Source organism: Equus quagga, chromosome 22, assembly GCF_021613505.1.
Source record: "Equus quagga isolate Etosha38 chromosome 22, UCLA_HA_Equagga_1.0, whole genome shotgun sequence".
Taxonomy (NCBI): Eukaryota; Metazoa; Chordata; class Mammalia; order Perissodactyla; family Equidae; genus Equus; species Equus quagga.
In genome coordinates, this window is record NC_060288.1 from 19514089 (window position 1) to 19530820 (window position 16732).

The 16732-nt window shown below is 38.8% G+C and overlaps 1 protein-coding gene across 2 annotated transcripts in view; it reads right to left on the reverse strand.

The window, feature by feature from the left end:
• Positions 1 to 2098: 2098 nt before the first annotated feature.
• FGL1 (fibrinogen like 1) overlaps positions 2099 to 16732 on the reverse strand; it is a 40475-nt gene continuing 25841 nt past the window's right edge. For both annotated transcript variants that reach the window (XM_046648595.1, XM_046648594.1), the window contains exons 4-8: positions 10431 to 10590; positions 9823 to 9920; positions 6518 to 6606; positions 6156 to 6343; positions 2099 to 2455 (exon numbers count right to left, since the gene is read on the reverse strand). In XM_046648595.1, the coding sequence (XP_046504551.1) occupies positions 2296 to 2455; positions 6156 to 6343; positions 6518 to 6606; positions 9823 to 9920; positions 10431 to 10590 (695 nt within the window). In that variant the 3' untranslated portion in view covers positions 2099 to 2295. The remainder of the gene's footprint in view (positions 2456 to 6155; positions 6344 to 6517; positions 6607 to 9822; positions 9921 to 10430; positions 10591 to 16732) is intronic.

Genomic DNA, 16732 nt, shown 5'->3' on the forward strand with positions numbered 1-16732 from the left:
GGGCACATATGAACAACTTGGGTCAATGAGGCATCAGTTGAAGTCTGTTGACTCTTCACTGTTCTTTCTGCTTTAACGTGGACTCAAGGTAGGAACTGCAGTAGACAACTTGTGATTTTGATGGAAGGGCAAAAAGAATTGCAGAGGTAACAGCTTCCACAATGCAAAGTGCTGAACCTACCCAGCAACTTCCTACCCCCTGAGTTCTGGTTCCATAAGACGAACAAATCCCTATGTGCTTGCACTTCCATAATCTGGTGATTTATACCTCACAGCTGAGCATACTCGTAGCAAGATATAAAAATACAACATCCTGGGCCGGCCTCATGGCCTAGTAGTTAAGTTCGGCTCTCTCTGCTTCATTGGCCTGGGTTTAGTTCCCGGGTGCAGACCTACACCACTTGTTGGTGGTCATGCTGTGGCAGTAACCCACATACAAAATAGAGGAAGACTCTCATAGATGTTAGCTCAGGGCAAATCTTCCTCAGAAAAAAACCCCAAAAAACCACCTCCTGTATGTCCCTCTTGGAACTTCAGAATGCACGTTAGAATATTAAAGGAGCTGAGAAATACTCAAGAGAAGAAATCTGTTGAATTTTGTTTAATAGCTCATCTCGTAAGCTCATTTGATCACGGAGCCCTTTTCTTCCTGTAGTAAATAAATATTACTATCCCACAGAGCTACTGTTCCCTGCATCCTTGCTTTTCAATGTGATCCCTAGACCAACAACATCTTCGTAATTATTACCTACCTACAAGGCATTCTTTCTCTAATCACTGAGTGTTGATGTCTGTCATCCGGAAATTTGTTAAGAAACCATCATCTTAGGCCCCATTCCAGAATCAGAATCTATAATTTAACAAGATCCCCAGCTGATTCGTATGACTTTCAAGGTTGAGAAGCTCTGCTTTGGGAAACACTGGTTAGAGGAAAAGTGCAACTAACCTTAACATCTTTACATGACCATTATTTCAAGACATCTCTTACTACTGCCCCTTAACGTCTACTTCATTAATAATCACAGCTAGTTCTTATTGACTGCCTACTTTGTGCAAGGCATCATTGTAAGTATTTTACTTATGTGATCTTCAACCCAACCCTGTGAGGCAGGTACTATTATAATCTTCATCTTATAGAGGAGATAGCTGATGCTCAGAGACATAAACCACTCAAGGTCACTCAGCTATTAAGTGGCAGAATCCTTGGTTTAAGAAGTTAGGGATCACTAAACTATATTGCCTCTCTAACTTTTCTTTTGTTTCTACAAATTTTCCTGCCTTGTGGACTTTACACAAGGTTTTCCCTCTGCCTGAAATGATCTCCTACATTAACTAGTTAAAAGATCCCATCTTAAAAAGTTTCTTCCTCCAGGAAGCTTTTCTCATCCCCTACCCCCAAACCAAGACAGGCCCCCTGCTATATATTTCCCAGGCACGTATTTTCCCTTCATACTTATCAGCTTTTAAAATTATTTATATTTTGGTGATTATATGGTTAGTGTATATCTTTAACAAAAAAACTGAGCTTCACATGGGCTTGAACTGTATCCTCTGTGCCTGACTCTTGCTTGGCACTCAAATATTTGGGCAAATATCTTGCTATACTCATACTCTGATTTGGAAGTTTTCTCCTTCCACCTCACCTTCCACCTCTATTAATTAGCTTTGTAACTTTAAGCAGTCACAAAATCTCATATCCACAAATTCTCAACTCTGTTAATGAGGATAATAATACCTCACAGCATTGGTATAAGAATTAAAATGAGACTCCCAAAAGAAGTGTATAACCTACATAAACATCCTAAAAATATGAGATAGTGTTTTATAGTGATGAAGATTCTGGGCTGTGTTTATGAGCTCCAGCTCTGCAGTCAGAGACCTGAGTTCAAATCCCAACTCATAATATTCACCGTCTATGCAGTTGATTTGGCAATCCATTATTTGCTGGATTTTTTCACGTGTTTTTTCAACTGAATTCATAATTTATTGCACATTTATACTTGTGTTATCTCCCAAGTCATGGTATATATTCTATGCTTTTTATTTTTTGTTCAACATAAGCTCTTATAGCCCTCTGCACGTAGGAATTCAATAAATATTAAGATAATCTGCCTTTATTTGGTGAATATCACATATTTGCTGTACTGAAAGTACATTAAGTAATAAAAGGCAAGTAAGAGCGAAAAGTAGGACACCACAATTGCCATCATCACACATGTATCTGTTCAGAATTCCTATTTTTCAAATCACTTTCAATCAAGATGAATTGTAGAAATGAAAGCCCAACAGGGACACTTAAACAATATTTGGAATAAAATCATTTGGCCTAATTTTCATGATCACAGATTTCAAAGAATACCACCATCCATGCCAGGTGTGCCAGACAACGCCATTGTCTGTTTCAGCCGTGTAAGAGCCAGTGTAGTATAAACCATTCAGGTTGGCAGAGTGACACCTAGTGGGAGGAAAAAGAAACACAGAATAATCCAACTAGAAAAATATCCTTCCCAAACACTTTTATTTTGCCAGCAAATTATCAAAACATTTTAATGATGAATTCTGCCATTTTTCAGACGAGGGAATTTTTATCAATTTCCAAAAGCCAAGAGATTTCTACAATAGATGGGTTTTTAAACTGGTGGGTTTTAGTGCCATAACAAATTTCAGGATATAACCCAGGCCACTTGTAGTGCATTGAAAAAGAAGCATTTCTGTTCTCAATAGCCTTTAAACAAAAAAAGAAAAATTTTAGTAATAAGTTGGATTTTTGTAATAGTTTTCTGTGCATCACCATACAGTGAAAGCATCATTCAGCAAGCCAACAAAAGCATGACCTTGTGACCTTCAGCCTTCACAGGAGTGACATGGGTTAACAAAGCAAGGTGTGGCAGGGTGCTCTGATGCCAGCTGCCCAGATAATTTGCACTTACATGTTCATCCATCTGCTGCCAAGACTTAGCTTTCGAAATTCAAACTCCTTTCCTCCCCTTTTTAAAATTGCTAGCATATCAATTATTTCAACCTCAAGGGTAAGAAAAGAAATCCTAAACCAGCATTTAAAATTTTCCCAGCCACCAACCAATAATCACTTGTCTGAGTTGCTGAGTTAATTTTTTACGTATATTGCTCCTATCTAGATAAGTTGGCTAGGTTATCATAAATTTTAAAATGTCCCACTTCCTTCTTTGGAATCAGTAAACGCTGTCCCTGATAGGGATCAACTAAGAGTATTGATAATTTTCTGTGTATAGTTATGAAATGAGTTACTACATATTTCTTTATTGATAGAACCAATGAAAAGATGTCAGACATTAGGATATAAAAAGAACATTCACAAGGGATAGTTCTGAAAATCTATGGAAAGTACCCAAATTATTGAATTAGAAAAGCTTATCATTTACCCATAAATGCTGAGTGATTGTCTTGATCACTCACCAGCTGAGTGATTCACGCCTGCTGACCATCTTGACAGTCCTCCAGATTTAATAGGATGTAACTAATCAAAACCACGGATGCTAAATCTGCAAGTGTCAAGAGCTTCCTGTGTTTTTAAAACTGCATGGAAAGCAATGTCAAACAGAACACACTCTAAATTGAGCCACCAGAAGATATATTTTGGCGTATCTCTGTCCTCCTAGAGACATCTGCTTCATATGCTTTTTAAATTTGATCTGTGATTTGAATCCCATTAGGAAACTGATTCTATGGTCAACGTAGGAAAACTTAGCTATTCTAAAACCAAGTTTCTAGCATCTTTCAGTTTCTAGAACAGCTTGGATTTGAAACTAGATTGTGAGATGGTTGGGGCTCCTTTGGTGAAGAAGTAACTGTGAGCGCTCACATGAGATGCTACACCAGCAAAGTAAAAAAGATATCAGCACTCAGTGATTAGATTAAAAAAATGCCTTGTGGGGCTGGCCCCGTGGCCGAGCGGTTGGGTTCGCCCGCTCCGCTGCAGGCAGCCCAGTGTTTCGTTGGTTCGAATCCTGGGCGCGGACACGACACTGCTCATCAAGCCACGCTGAGGCAGCGTCCCACATGCCACAACTAGAAGGACCCACAACAAAGAATATACAACTATGTACCAGGGGGCTTTGGGGAGAAAAAGGAAAAAATAAAATCTTTAAAAAAAAAATGCCTTGTAAGTAGGTAATAATTATAAAGTGCCAACATTTCACATAAATTAGAAGAACTACAGGACATAAAAGAAAAAGAGTAGGGAGGAAGAGAGGGACAGAGTTAAACTACACTTGTAGTGGGCATGGTAGAAGTAGCGCCAAGCTTCTGGAACAATTGGCTTCTTCTCCAGCTTTTCTGACTTTCCACCTGCACAGCCTTATCATCTCCTTTAACTCCAAGGATAATGCAGGCTCCTTGGGTGGTTCCAGCTGCTGAATTGCCTTTCTTTGTCCTCTCTGAACACCTATCTTTAAAGTCAAGTAAATCATTTATTTGCCTACATTAATATATGTGCCAGTTGTCAAGCCAATCACCTGGGTAGGTACATGGTTTTGAGCTCATGGTAATATTAACTGATGTGATTGTTACTTCTGTATGTGGAATTCTGTTCAAAAATCAGACATTAAGGGATGCTTGCAACTTCATGAATTATAGTTAAGTTTTACATAATGCTGATAATTTTTACATAACGCTTAGAAGGACAGGGGACGAAAAAGGAGGAGGAAGAGAAAATGATGAAGTTGGTTTTTAAAAGAACAAGAAAATCACTAGGGAAAAGACTAGTATCACCTTTGATTGGCTAAATAGGAAAGATGCCTTTGTTTCTCTAAGCCCCTCACTGCTGTGTGTGCTCTACTGCCCGAACAAATGACCAAAAAGTAAATGGACTCAAACTTTTAAAAAAGCAAAATCCAGAGAAAATACTGTTTTCACAACTACTTAGATTCAACTTGACACACCACACACCACACCAACCAGCTGTATCTCGATAGAATCTACAGCTCTAAAATCAGCACATCCCAATAACGGATGTTCATAATGAGGACGCTCATGATTTTAAGGAATCATGAACTAATACACGTGTCTGGTATTCCTCCACTTAATAAGATAGAGGACGCTGAAATGCTTTAAAAGTAGTTACATAACAAATAAAAACGTTAAAATTTGGATTGTGGAACTTAAATGGATAGTCCTCAGTTACACGAAAACCTGACACTCCAGAAATACTTACTCAAAGATTCTATAATGGAAACCTTGAATGTCTAGATATTTTAGGTGCCCCCTCTCTTTCAAAGAGAAAAGAAGACGTTCAAAGCTCATGCACTGCCTGTTTGAGCACATCTGCTTTGCAGACATAGCGAGCTCATCAGGATATTTTTAAGGAAGCCTGGTTGAAGTTTCCATTCCTGCCTTAAATTTGCGATTACAGCAAAGGGAGCTGTCTGGAAACCATCTTGGGTGGAGAAATATCTGGCCTAGAGAAAATACTGAGGAATACAATGAATATCTTCTCATCCAGTGCCCGAAGAATTATGTTGAAAAGGAATTACAATTACTGTGTAGCTACTGAGGAAAATACCTAACGAAGTATAAGATGGTAGATTTCAGGTTAATAAAAGGAAAAACTCAGTACCATCAAAAATGGAATGAGCTTACTGATAAAGTAACATTGAAGGGTTCAATTCGAGGGTGCAATTAAGCTTCAGGATATTGTAGAGGAAATTTCTGTATTGGGAGAAGCTTGGATTCAATGATTTAATGAAAGTCATAGTAATTGAAAAGTAGTATTACATTGAAAATTTTACAATAACATGGTCATTTTGTATGATAGGAGAAGATGAAGAGCGACTTGGCTATTAGAATGCCAAAAATATTTTTCCCATGTGTAAATGCTTCTATTTCTTCATGTCAATTTGTGGCATACTATTTATGATGACTCACCCATAATTCAGTTTGCAAATAATCTTTGTAGAAGTAGTAGTTTGATTTATTTCTGTGACATCTTTCAGGCTTTACTAATGTACACAACAAACAAATCCTCAAAAATACTTTATCACTGAAGAATTCCAATAAGGATGATTGCTTAATAATACCAGTGTTACAAAGAAGACCAACATTACCTCATATATTCTAATTAATGCCCACCAGTGAGATATCATCAATGCCATTACCGCTATGTTTATAAAATGTCAAACCTGTTAAACCACCAGCCAGACTGATCTTCTTCTGCACAGTTCCCTTCGTAGTTGTCATTATCTTTGTCCCACGTGCTGAATTTCATTCTTTGGTGACTACCCCACCATTGCACCTCAGGATGAAATTTCCCTGTAAGGGAGTCTCCAGCTGTTCCAGAATATTCCCCGATATTCAACTCATAGGAATTCTAAAGGAAAAGAGGCAACTTCCACTATCAGTTGTCACCATTTAAAAAAATAGATTAATTTAATAAACAAGAGAATAGGTTCTATTCTATATTTTTGTTTCAACCGACTTCAGGGTTTATATTGTATGTTTTACACATTAACTTATGATGTGACTTATTTGAAAATTTTAGTACCTTTTCATCTCCAACTTTGAAATTTTTATATTGTGCATAACGGCTATTCTTTTCAAAATCTGCAAGGTCGATTTTTAAAGTATAGTCTCCTGAAAAAAAAAAAGAAATTGTAGTTTTTTAAATTTGTGAGATGACATTGACTTACTGAGGTTTAAAAATAACTCATGGCTCTATTTTACTTAGACTGTTTCCTTCTGCCATGAGTCCATTTTCAAAGAATAAACAGTGACTCCATTGTGTTTACAACACGAACATTTTATTGGGTATTTTACTTGAAAAAAATTGGGGACACAATACTAAAGGTAGAAAATTTCTACTAGATCTATCATAGGCAAAAGCGAGTGTAATTCACTGGAAAAGAACAACAGCAAATAAGTCATATTTAGTTAACAGATTAAGAAATCTAACAGTGAAAGAATAAGTTTAAGAAATTTAAACTTTTATCCTCTTTTTCTTAATTTCAGTAAGAATGTTTATCTTAAATACAAATAATGACTAAAATAATTGGTATTTTCAAGTCATCATCTTTTCCTCATTGTACCATCATCTTTTCCTCATTGTACCATCATGTACAAATAACAAAGACTATTTCTTTTTCAGAAACAGAACTATTGTCAGGAACATAGAAAGTTATAACTCAAACTATCTGTTAGATGATATATGTTCTATCCTCCTACTTCGATAAATAAAATTTCACAGTGACCTATAAGACGAGATTTGAATTGAGCCTTAAACTTCTCAGGGTCCAAGCTAGAACATGGAGGCCCAGGGAGTGAGCCCCTGGGCCGCACCAACAGGCCTGGTCTACGGTCGGCCTCTCTTCTCTTCGCATCCCTGTCTCCATCACACACAGCACGGGGCCTTGTCCACACTAGTGGACATTCCAAGCTGCATAGCCAAGCTCATTAACACCCACCATAAAAGCTGTTCCTTCACCTCCTCTCAGGCTTAGGGGTATACATACCAGCAACACAATCTTTTCACAGGGGGACAGACGAAGAAGAGGAATGAACGGGTTCTAGAGACAAGCTCAAGGCTATTTGGGCTAGGAATACTGGATTCCCCACTACTGGAGTGAGTCTAGGAGGGGTCTGGGCTCCTGCTGGCCTTGGCACTATGGCCTACAGATTTCTTATCCCCTGGAGCTCTCTACAGTGGGGTTCCAAGGAAGGACTCCTAACCTGATCGAAAGGCAGTAAAGGTCATGTGAGCCAAGACTATGAAGTGGACTAGAGGAGCAAGGCAGGTTAAGTTAACTCTCCCCCGAAGTACTTTGTATTGCAGAAGAGATACAAAATTAATCTCAGTTTTTAAGGTAACAATCTAAACATGTCTTTGGTCAATAAGTAAATAAAAATGTAATTATAGACAATTTCTAAATTAACTTTATTGCAAACACTTCCAGCCAAAATTTATGTAACGGAGATAAAGCTATTTTCAGAGGCAATTCCTTAGCCTTAAGTGCTCTCATAATTAAAGAGTACAGGGACAAAGGCACTGTTTTACCTTGGGATGATATGATATGTGGTTATGAAGCCTGGAACTGACAAATACATTTTTGCTACCAAGAGAGTGTCTAGCCTGAACACCGACCAAAACATGAGGGGCAAGTAGATAGGTTGGCAAAGTGCATCTGGCTGAATAAACACATAATAATTTGAAAAACAATAAGATTGAATTTTGTATATTTAGAAGGAGCCAAGGGCTGTCATAGTTTCAATAAGAAACCAGATACATATTAATGTATGAAAGAAACAGAAGCTGGTATGATAAATGTTATATATCTATCGTAAAACACTTAAAAGTAGGATAATACAAATGTTAAAATTTAGAGAGCATTGATCACAAGAAGGACAAAGTATTAGGTTTCTAGGATTATCCATCCTCTCTAAGCTGTTATTCTGATGTCTCAAAGATCTCCATAATTATAATCCTACTGACTATTATGAATATCAAAACATCAATCACTTTCCTTAACTTGAATGGAACAAGTAAACCTTGCTCTCACATTTAATGCGTTGCCAGTGTGATTTAGCATGCTTTCTTGAGCAATACAATTGCCTTTTATGAAACATTCAGAATCAGATTTGAGTGGGACTGACTATGATCTCAGACTGCAACTGAGGTAAGGAAGGCAATGGTTCGGAGCAAAGGAGCATGGGAAAAAGAAGCTTGAACAATTTGTTATCAAACTAACGATATTTTAGACAAATACTGAAATCTAGTTAAAGATATCCATGCAAAAGTATAAAAGGGGAATTATACAGATGTCTGCAATTTATTTTGAAGTGTGTCAAAGAAATAATAAAATGGATTGATGAGTGGGTGGATGGATAGATATGGGATAAAAACAAGCGTAGTGAAATGTTAATGTAGAATCTAGGTGAGAGGTTGGAACTTCTTTCAGTTTTGCTCCATCTTTAAAATTTTTCAAAATAAAATTTGGGAGGTGGGTATGGAAACAAGGACATTTAGTATATCATGGTATTTGATTGCAAAAATAGCCCCAATCCCCCAATTCTGCTCCTCTCCCTTTGCAATGTGACTTTATAATGCCTCCCCTTTTATTTTCTTTCCCCTTATATCTGAGCTGTTCCTGTCACTTGCTTTCACCAATAGAAGGCAGTGAAAATGACTATGTGGCAGTTGCGAGTCTATCTCAAGGGACTTACGTGCTTCCCCTCTCTTTCTTGGAACTCTGCCTGTGCTACAAGAACGAGTGCCGGCTAGCTCGCTTGAAGATGAGAGACCATGTGGAGCAGAGCTGAACTGGTCCGTCTGAGGCCAACCCGGCAGAGCCAGCCTCCAGCTGACCAGGAAGCTGATCACAGACCCCTGAGCGAGCCCAGCAAAGATCAGCATAGTGCAGCCCTGATCAGCCAGCAAAACTACCCAGCCAACTTGTAGATTTGTAAGAAACAAAGGGTTGTGGTTTTAAGCCACTAAATTTTGAAGTGGATTGTTACATAGTATTATGGTGGCAATAGATAACTGATACAGTATATGGAGTTTGAGGCTCTCGAAGCATTAAAAAAAGAATGGTTATGGCATTATATATCCCTCCCAGAAAAGGGAAATATATATATGAGAAATCCTCCTCACCCAACCCAGATCTAGTTTCTTTTCCTCTATTCAAAGTTTTAAGCAGCCACATTTTACTGAGGGAATTACTGGCTGTAAGGGATCATCGCCATCTGCAAACCATAGTAGTTACTGAATTAGTTCCATTGCCTTTGATTTAGTGGAAAACATTTTAGTCTCTTTTTATTGTATTGCAAATGAATTTAATATCAGGCAAAGCTTACCTTGTGTGGTTAATAAGTGAAGATTTTTATTACCCAGCCAATATTCACCATTTTTTTGGACAAAATTCCCAAAGCCATTTTTGTAGTCATTCCAGCCTCTAAAAAATTTAAAATGAAAGTTGATTTTAGCAAAATCCAAATGGACCTTTGCAGTACCCAAAGTGCCCACCCCCTACTGCCACTCCCACCCCCAATATTTTCTTGATTAGTTAATACATGTCCAGTATTCTTATTTAGACAGAATAAAATTCTGTCTAATTAATAGACTTCAGGATACAATGAAAAGGTTTATTTAGGGGGGCTGGCCTGGTGGCGCAGCGTTTAAATTCGCACGTTCTGCTTCGGCAGCCCGGGTTTGCCGGTTCAGATCCCGGGTGCAGACATGGTACTGCTTTGGTAAGCCATGCTGTGGTAGGTGTCCCACATATAAAGTAGAGGAGGATGGGCACAGATGTTAGCTCAGGGCCAGTCTTCCTCAGCTAAAAGAGGAGGATTGGCAGCAGATGTTAGCTCAGGGCTAATCTTCCTCAAAAAAAAAAAAAAAAAAGGCTTATTTATTATAAATCTCACATTTACTACTCCAAATCCTTAGGTCATAATCAGCACACCTGTTGAAGTTCTCACTGCCATCAGATCGTCTCTGAATTACAGTCCATCCTCCTCCATCAGACATGTCACAATAAACGGAGAATTCTGCTGGGCTCTCGAGAGGTTTGATTTTGTAAAATCCACTGCGCTTATACCCATCATTGAAAATCTCTGAACAATCTGTTTGCAAAACAAGGAAATGTAACATTTGTTATGTCTTTTTTTTTTTTTTTATGGGAGCCTCTGAATAAGATTACTCAATACTAATGGAGACAGATAAACACATGGTGTAGATAATCAGCTTTTTAAAATTGCATCTTGTACATCTTCCAGGAGATATGAGGAAAGTCTTATTTCCTTTCCTATTATCTAATCATCATGTGACTCCTTGATCTGATCATGGAAAAAAAAGGGAGTGAAATAGGGATCTGGTTTCTCATTTCTGATTTTTGGGGCAACCAAAAATGATATGTGTTCAGTCAATTACAGTAGTATAAGTGGAACTTACAGCTTTATCAGACAGAATAGCAGAACTTACCTCTCCTATGAAGCTAAAATAAAAGCAGAAATATGTAACACCAAACAAATAATTCAATGTGCGTTATCTTGACTTAGAGCATTATAAATTGTTCTGAACATCTGAAAATGAACTCAAAATAGTAATCTTGTTAGATTCTTATAACCTCCCAGTCTCAACAGATTGTTTACTAACCCACTGAAATTTCTAACAGTCCAGGCATTCTTAGATGTTTTTGCTAAAAGCTGCAAGCTCCTACACGCCTTTTATCCCTGCACTCCTCTTTGCTGTCATATTTCTTCAACCACTGAGCCAACATAGCTATCGGTTTGTCACCAAAAAGTAGTATCTATTTCTTAAGCTACTTGAGGGTGAGATAAATTAATATCCATTGGGTCTCAACTGGGCTGATCTGTACAGACTTAGAGAATATGGCAAGTATGGACTTCACTATTGTTTACATGCCCAGGAAGCTATGTTTTAGGATGGTTGAAGTAGGGGCCACTATAAAGAGATAGTCTCAAGAAGACCCAGTCACAGAGTTTTGAGTGAAAATGCTATAATTTAACATCGCTAGCTTTCACATTTTACCCTTATCGTTTCATTAATTTCTTTCCAAGACAACATTTTCTGTTCCTGATTGGATAATTCCATTCTTTTAGCATCTTTTTAAGTTCTTTCTTTTCATTATTTTGATGCCAAATTATTTACAATTCTGTTTTGTTACGAATAAAATACACTGCACATTAAAATAGATCGAATAGCCAATAGGAGTCAGAAGAGGAAAGAAAAGAAAGAACGCCTGTCACTTTCTAAAGCCCTCAGCAGGTTGAGACCAATCCTACACTACTGCTCCGGCGAGATGCTCATCTTTGTCATGATTTAGGCTTTATTCACATATTTATTTTTGAGATTCAGAAGCCCAACTGTTTTTTTGTATGTGCTGGATTATAGAAAAGATCCTGTTTGGCAATTAACCAAGAAGAAAAACAATGGGAAAATGATTACCTGAAATTAGTTCAATGTTGTTCAAAAGCTTACACCTTGCGGTCAAGTATGTCGTACAACACTTCTCATTAAAGTATGCATATTTTAACCTCGTTGTCAGGAAGGGAGCTCTTTGCTTACATTTAATCTCCTTCCACAGAGCTGAATAGTAAAGACTCAGAAGGTTCAGACTGTTTTCCAGGCAAACATGGAAATGATTAGCTATAACATTTGCCTCTGGAAAACTTTGTTAATATGGAGTTTTCAGCCAACATTTTCTATTTGTTTTTATTTTATGCCAACTGCAAGTTTGTTTGTGTTTTTAAAAATGTTCCTTCCTCCCAGAGGAAAATGCCAAACACAACTTCAGATCCAGAGGAAAGCTTTCAGCTGAAAAAACCAGAACCCCAACAAGTAAACAAACCTCAAACAAGCACCAGTAGCTCAACTCATGGCAAATTAGTTAAGGAGCCTGCCTTGGGGAAATGAGACTGACACTGTGATAGCAGAAAGTTCCGGCAATGTGAGGTTTAAAATATCTACTAGATATTTAAAACTATGATTTTTAAAAATATTATGACCCACTCAATCCCCTGGAGAACAGGCAGGAGAGGGGCTGAGTTAGAGAGCGCTGTGTTCATAGGAGTTTAAAAAAAAAAAGATTTTTGGATCCTTACATAATACTAGAGTGAGTCAAGGCTTCCTGCCCTCTGACAAACACTGTGTTAAACTGGGTGAGGTGAATACTTTCTCTCATCACGCAGAAAGCAAGCCACTTTGGAAAGCTGAATGTTTAAGCTTCACACAGTGGCAAGAGAGCCTGCCAAATGGCCTTCTTCCTCTTGTCCCAGAATGATGGCTGAGCCCAAAGCTGAGAACGAAAGGCTCCAAGCACCCCACATTCGAAACTCAAAGAAAGGCCAGCAAGAGGCCAGCTGCCGCTCCGCAGCGCATGCTGGGAAATGCCAGAACTGGCCCTGACACTGCCATTCTCACCCTCAGGTGACATAAGAAGGAAACATAAGAGAAGAAAGGAAGTTGGCTCCTTGGAGAGGGCAGTATTCTTGTAGGGTGGAGTGGGTGAGCTCTCTCCTCTGAACACAAAGGAGAGAGGATATAATAACAGAGAGAGAGAGCTGACATTCATTGAGCTAAATGCTAAATGCTTTTGTCATCACGCACATGTACATTAACTCATTTAATCTTTACAACAAAGGAACAGGTGTTCTTATCACTCCCATTTTACAGATGGGAAATATGAGGCACATAGAGGTTAAGTAACTTTCCCAAAGGCCACAACTAGCAAGATGGGCAGCTGGACTTTGAAACCAGGCATCAGAGTCTACCCTTACTGCCTCAAGAGACTGGCTCATAGAGATTGGGGCTTCTGCACAAGGGGACATGGTTGAGCCAGTGGTCTTGTTGGCTGAACAGAATGTTGTGATGCCACAGGCTGTTGCGATTGTTACCAATTAATGTGAATTTGGTACTATAATCTTTTAGCTTAGGTATGTAATTCAATAGCACCCGAAAGCTTAAAAAAAAGATGCTTTTAATTATATGTTGTATAAAAATCATGTGATTTGTGCATTGTTTGCACAAATTGCTAGGTTGTATGTAATTAGGTGTTTTCTACCATGAGATGAATCGGAATGCAGAAAACAATTAATTTAGTAATAATAGAGTAACTTGTAAATAAGACCAAAGAACTTTATATTTTTATAGATCATGTACATGAGTATTTAATTTTTTTTAATTTAAGGACACCAGAAATATAAACTCTGGTGCAAGCAAGTTCTCATATATTTTGTATATTATATGGAGTAATATGTAATATATATGTTATATGTTATAATATATTATGTATTTTATTAGAATTTATGTTATTATGTATTTTTAATTGAGTGTTTGCCCTTGGTCGGCTCTCTAGTACTATTTGCCTATATGCCGAACAATAAAATACAGTTAAGCTGTATTTATATTTCAGTTTGTTCCTCCTTCTCCTCCTTCATGCTTGTACCATATATAAAGAATACTAAACATAGATCTACCAAATTCTGAATTTTTTTGAGCTGTTATATCCAGAAAAAGTCATCTGGAATGCCCATCATCTATCTTATTATATGTGTTATAATATTATGACACCCACACACAATATAACGGCTTGTCTAGATCTTGTCCATCTGACTCTTCCACCCGATTTCTGCTTATCCCCTCATCCTGCTCTGACTGTGATGTTTTACTTTCTTGGGAACTGATTTCCTGCCTTCTCCTTGGTGACCTCTCATTTCCTAAGGTCTGCTCCCAGCACTCTCAACACAGGGGTCAGATTTTCAGCTCTTCAGCCTCAGTCTTCTCATGACTCACGGCCCAGTCCCAGTAACAACATCCAGTTGCTCGCTCCTGCCATTATCTGACACTTGAATCTGTGTTGACAGCCTGCTCATACTGTTTGAACAGACACCCTGGGTCTTGATCTTGATTTGGAATGTGGACTATGTTACTTCTGCAGCCATCAGTTCCTTCCCTTGAGGTCAGTTTTGTACCTACCTCTGGAATCACCATCTGTATGTTCATCCCTTGAATAACCAACCTGTGGCCTTCTTCTCAAACCTTATTCAATAGCTGTCTTGTTTTACCCCATGGGTCTGTTTGAAGTGTTTTCCCTCACTTTTGTCACCTGATCTGTTCCACCAGTTAAATTTTAAAAATATGCATTTAACATTTGGTATATGTCAGTCACCATGTTAGGTGCTAAAGATACAAAGAACCTAACAGTTTAGCAGGGGAGATAGATGACAAAGCATGCAGTGACAATACTCCATGGTCAGTGCTAAGAAAGAATAGTAAAGGTGATTTGGAATGAATAGAAGTGGTACCTAATCCAGACTTCAGAGTCAGGAAGTTTCCTGAAAGGCTGGGGTCTGAAGGATGAAAGGTAGGAGTCAGCTCATGGGGCAGAGGTTGAGTCGAGAAGACGTTCTAGATAGAGAAAAGGGCTAATGCAGAGTTCCAAAGGCTCAAGGGAGCAGGGTGCTGTTGAGATATTGAAATAAGTTTAGTGTACTGGGACTGTAGCATGCAAAAGAGACATGTGACAACAGACAATGTCCAAATTCTAGTTCTGCCAGATACTTCTGACCGCATAGCTACGCTTCCTCCACAAAGCTGGTACACTCATAATACCAGCATCTCTCAGCCAGGGCTACCCCTCCATCACCAAACACACTTTTAACTCTTTATCATTCCATGTTAAGCGCCTGTGTCTAGAAGAGGCGTCATCCCTGGAATCAAAGACTCTCCTCCATATTTTTCCTATATTCTCTTCTCTCTCATTTTCTTGCACCACCCCCACCTTCTTCTTTTCTCTAGCTTTGATCATGAGCTTGGAGGTTTTGATTGCTGCTTCCTCTGATCTCCCCTCCCCCAGCCCTGACCGCTTTTCTGATGTGGGGTACTACAGAAGACAGAGCAACAGGGGGAGAGGGTGACAGCAGCAAATTCAAGGTCATCTGGGGGGTCATGTCAAATTGAAATGTCAAAGACTTTATATTCATCTTCCCAGAGGAAATTGGGATGGGAGAGAAATAGACAACGATAGACATATCTGTTCATTTTTGTCAGGATCTCCTCTAGTCTTGTATTTAGTTTACTGTGTAACAAAATTTATCTTTGAAACATTAAAAAAACTAATGATAGCTATATTTATGAGCACTTACTGGGTGCCAGGCCCAGTTCTAAATTCTTGACATGTCTTCATTCATTTAATCCTCATAATAATCCTATAAACTAGATACCATTATCATCTTCATTTACAACTGAGAAAATTGAGGCATAGAGATGTTAAATAACTTGCCTAAGGAAGCGCTGCTAGTAATGCTGCAATCCATTCTGCAAACAATACCCAAGACTTGACCGTGGTTTAAAAATAGACCGTTCATTTGTGTTTGGGTGACTAAGGGCAGGGACATCCACAGCAGGCAGATCCAGGCCACGCAATGGAGCCCAGAGCTGGTGTGTACTCTACTCTCTATCACTATTAGCCTCTGCTGTCCCTCTAGGAAAATTCACTGGCAACAGAGATCCTTCTAGACTTTCTTCTTTAGAGTCAGTTATGTTAGAATTTGCCAGCTTTGTAGGTTGCCTGTCTGGTTTCACGCTTAGCAGAGGAAGTTGGGATGTTATTGCTACTTCTCCTTTGGCTAGACAGTCCGTGGCTCCAAATTTAGCTGGGCTTTCTAGAAAAGTTAAACCAATCTTCTTTTTTTTTTTTTTAAGATTTTATTTTTCCTTTTTCTTCCCAAAGGCCCCTGGTACATAGTTGTGTATTTTTAGTTGTGGGTCTTTCTAGTTGTGGCATGTGGGATGCTGCCTCAGTGTGGCTTGATGAGCGGTGCCATGTCCTCACCCAGGATTTGAACCAGCGAAACCCTGGGCCACTGAAGCGGAGCGCGCAAACTCAACCATTTGGCCACGGGGCTGGCCCCTAAACCAATCTTTGTTGGCCCCATTTGTCATAGTATGGCCACCACTGACCACAGACTTGGGCAGTGGATGGGACCAGTTGACTACTACTCTTGGACTAGAAGCCAAAGCCATGCCATAGCCCAGGTCTTGTTTAGGAAGGCATGTGCCACTGTCCTGTGGGATGGGGTGTTCTTCAGTATCCTCTGTTCACCCTCAGATACTCCTGAGGGAGGAATTTGCTGTTTTACATCTTTCACTGACTGATATCTCCTGGAAAGTTCATTATCCTGATGATGGTAGACACTCTTTTGAAGACGGCACATTTTATTCCTTGAAAGGGCTTCCCCGTTT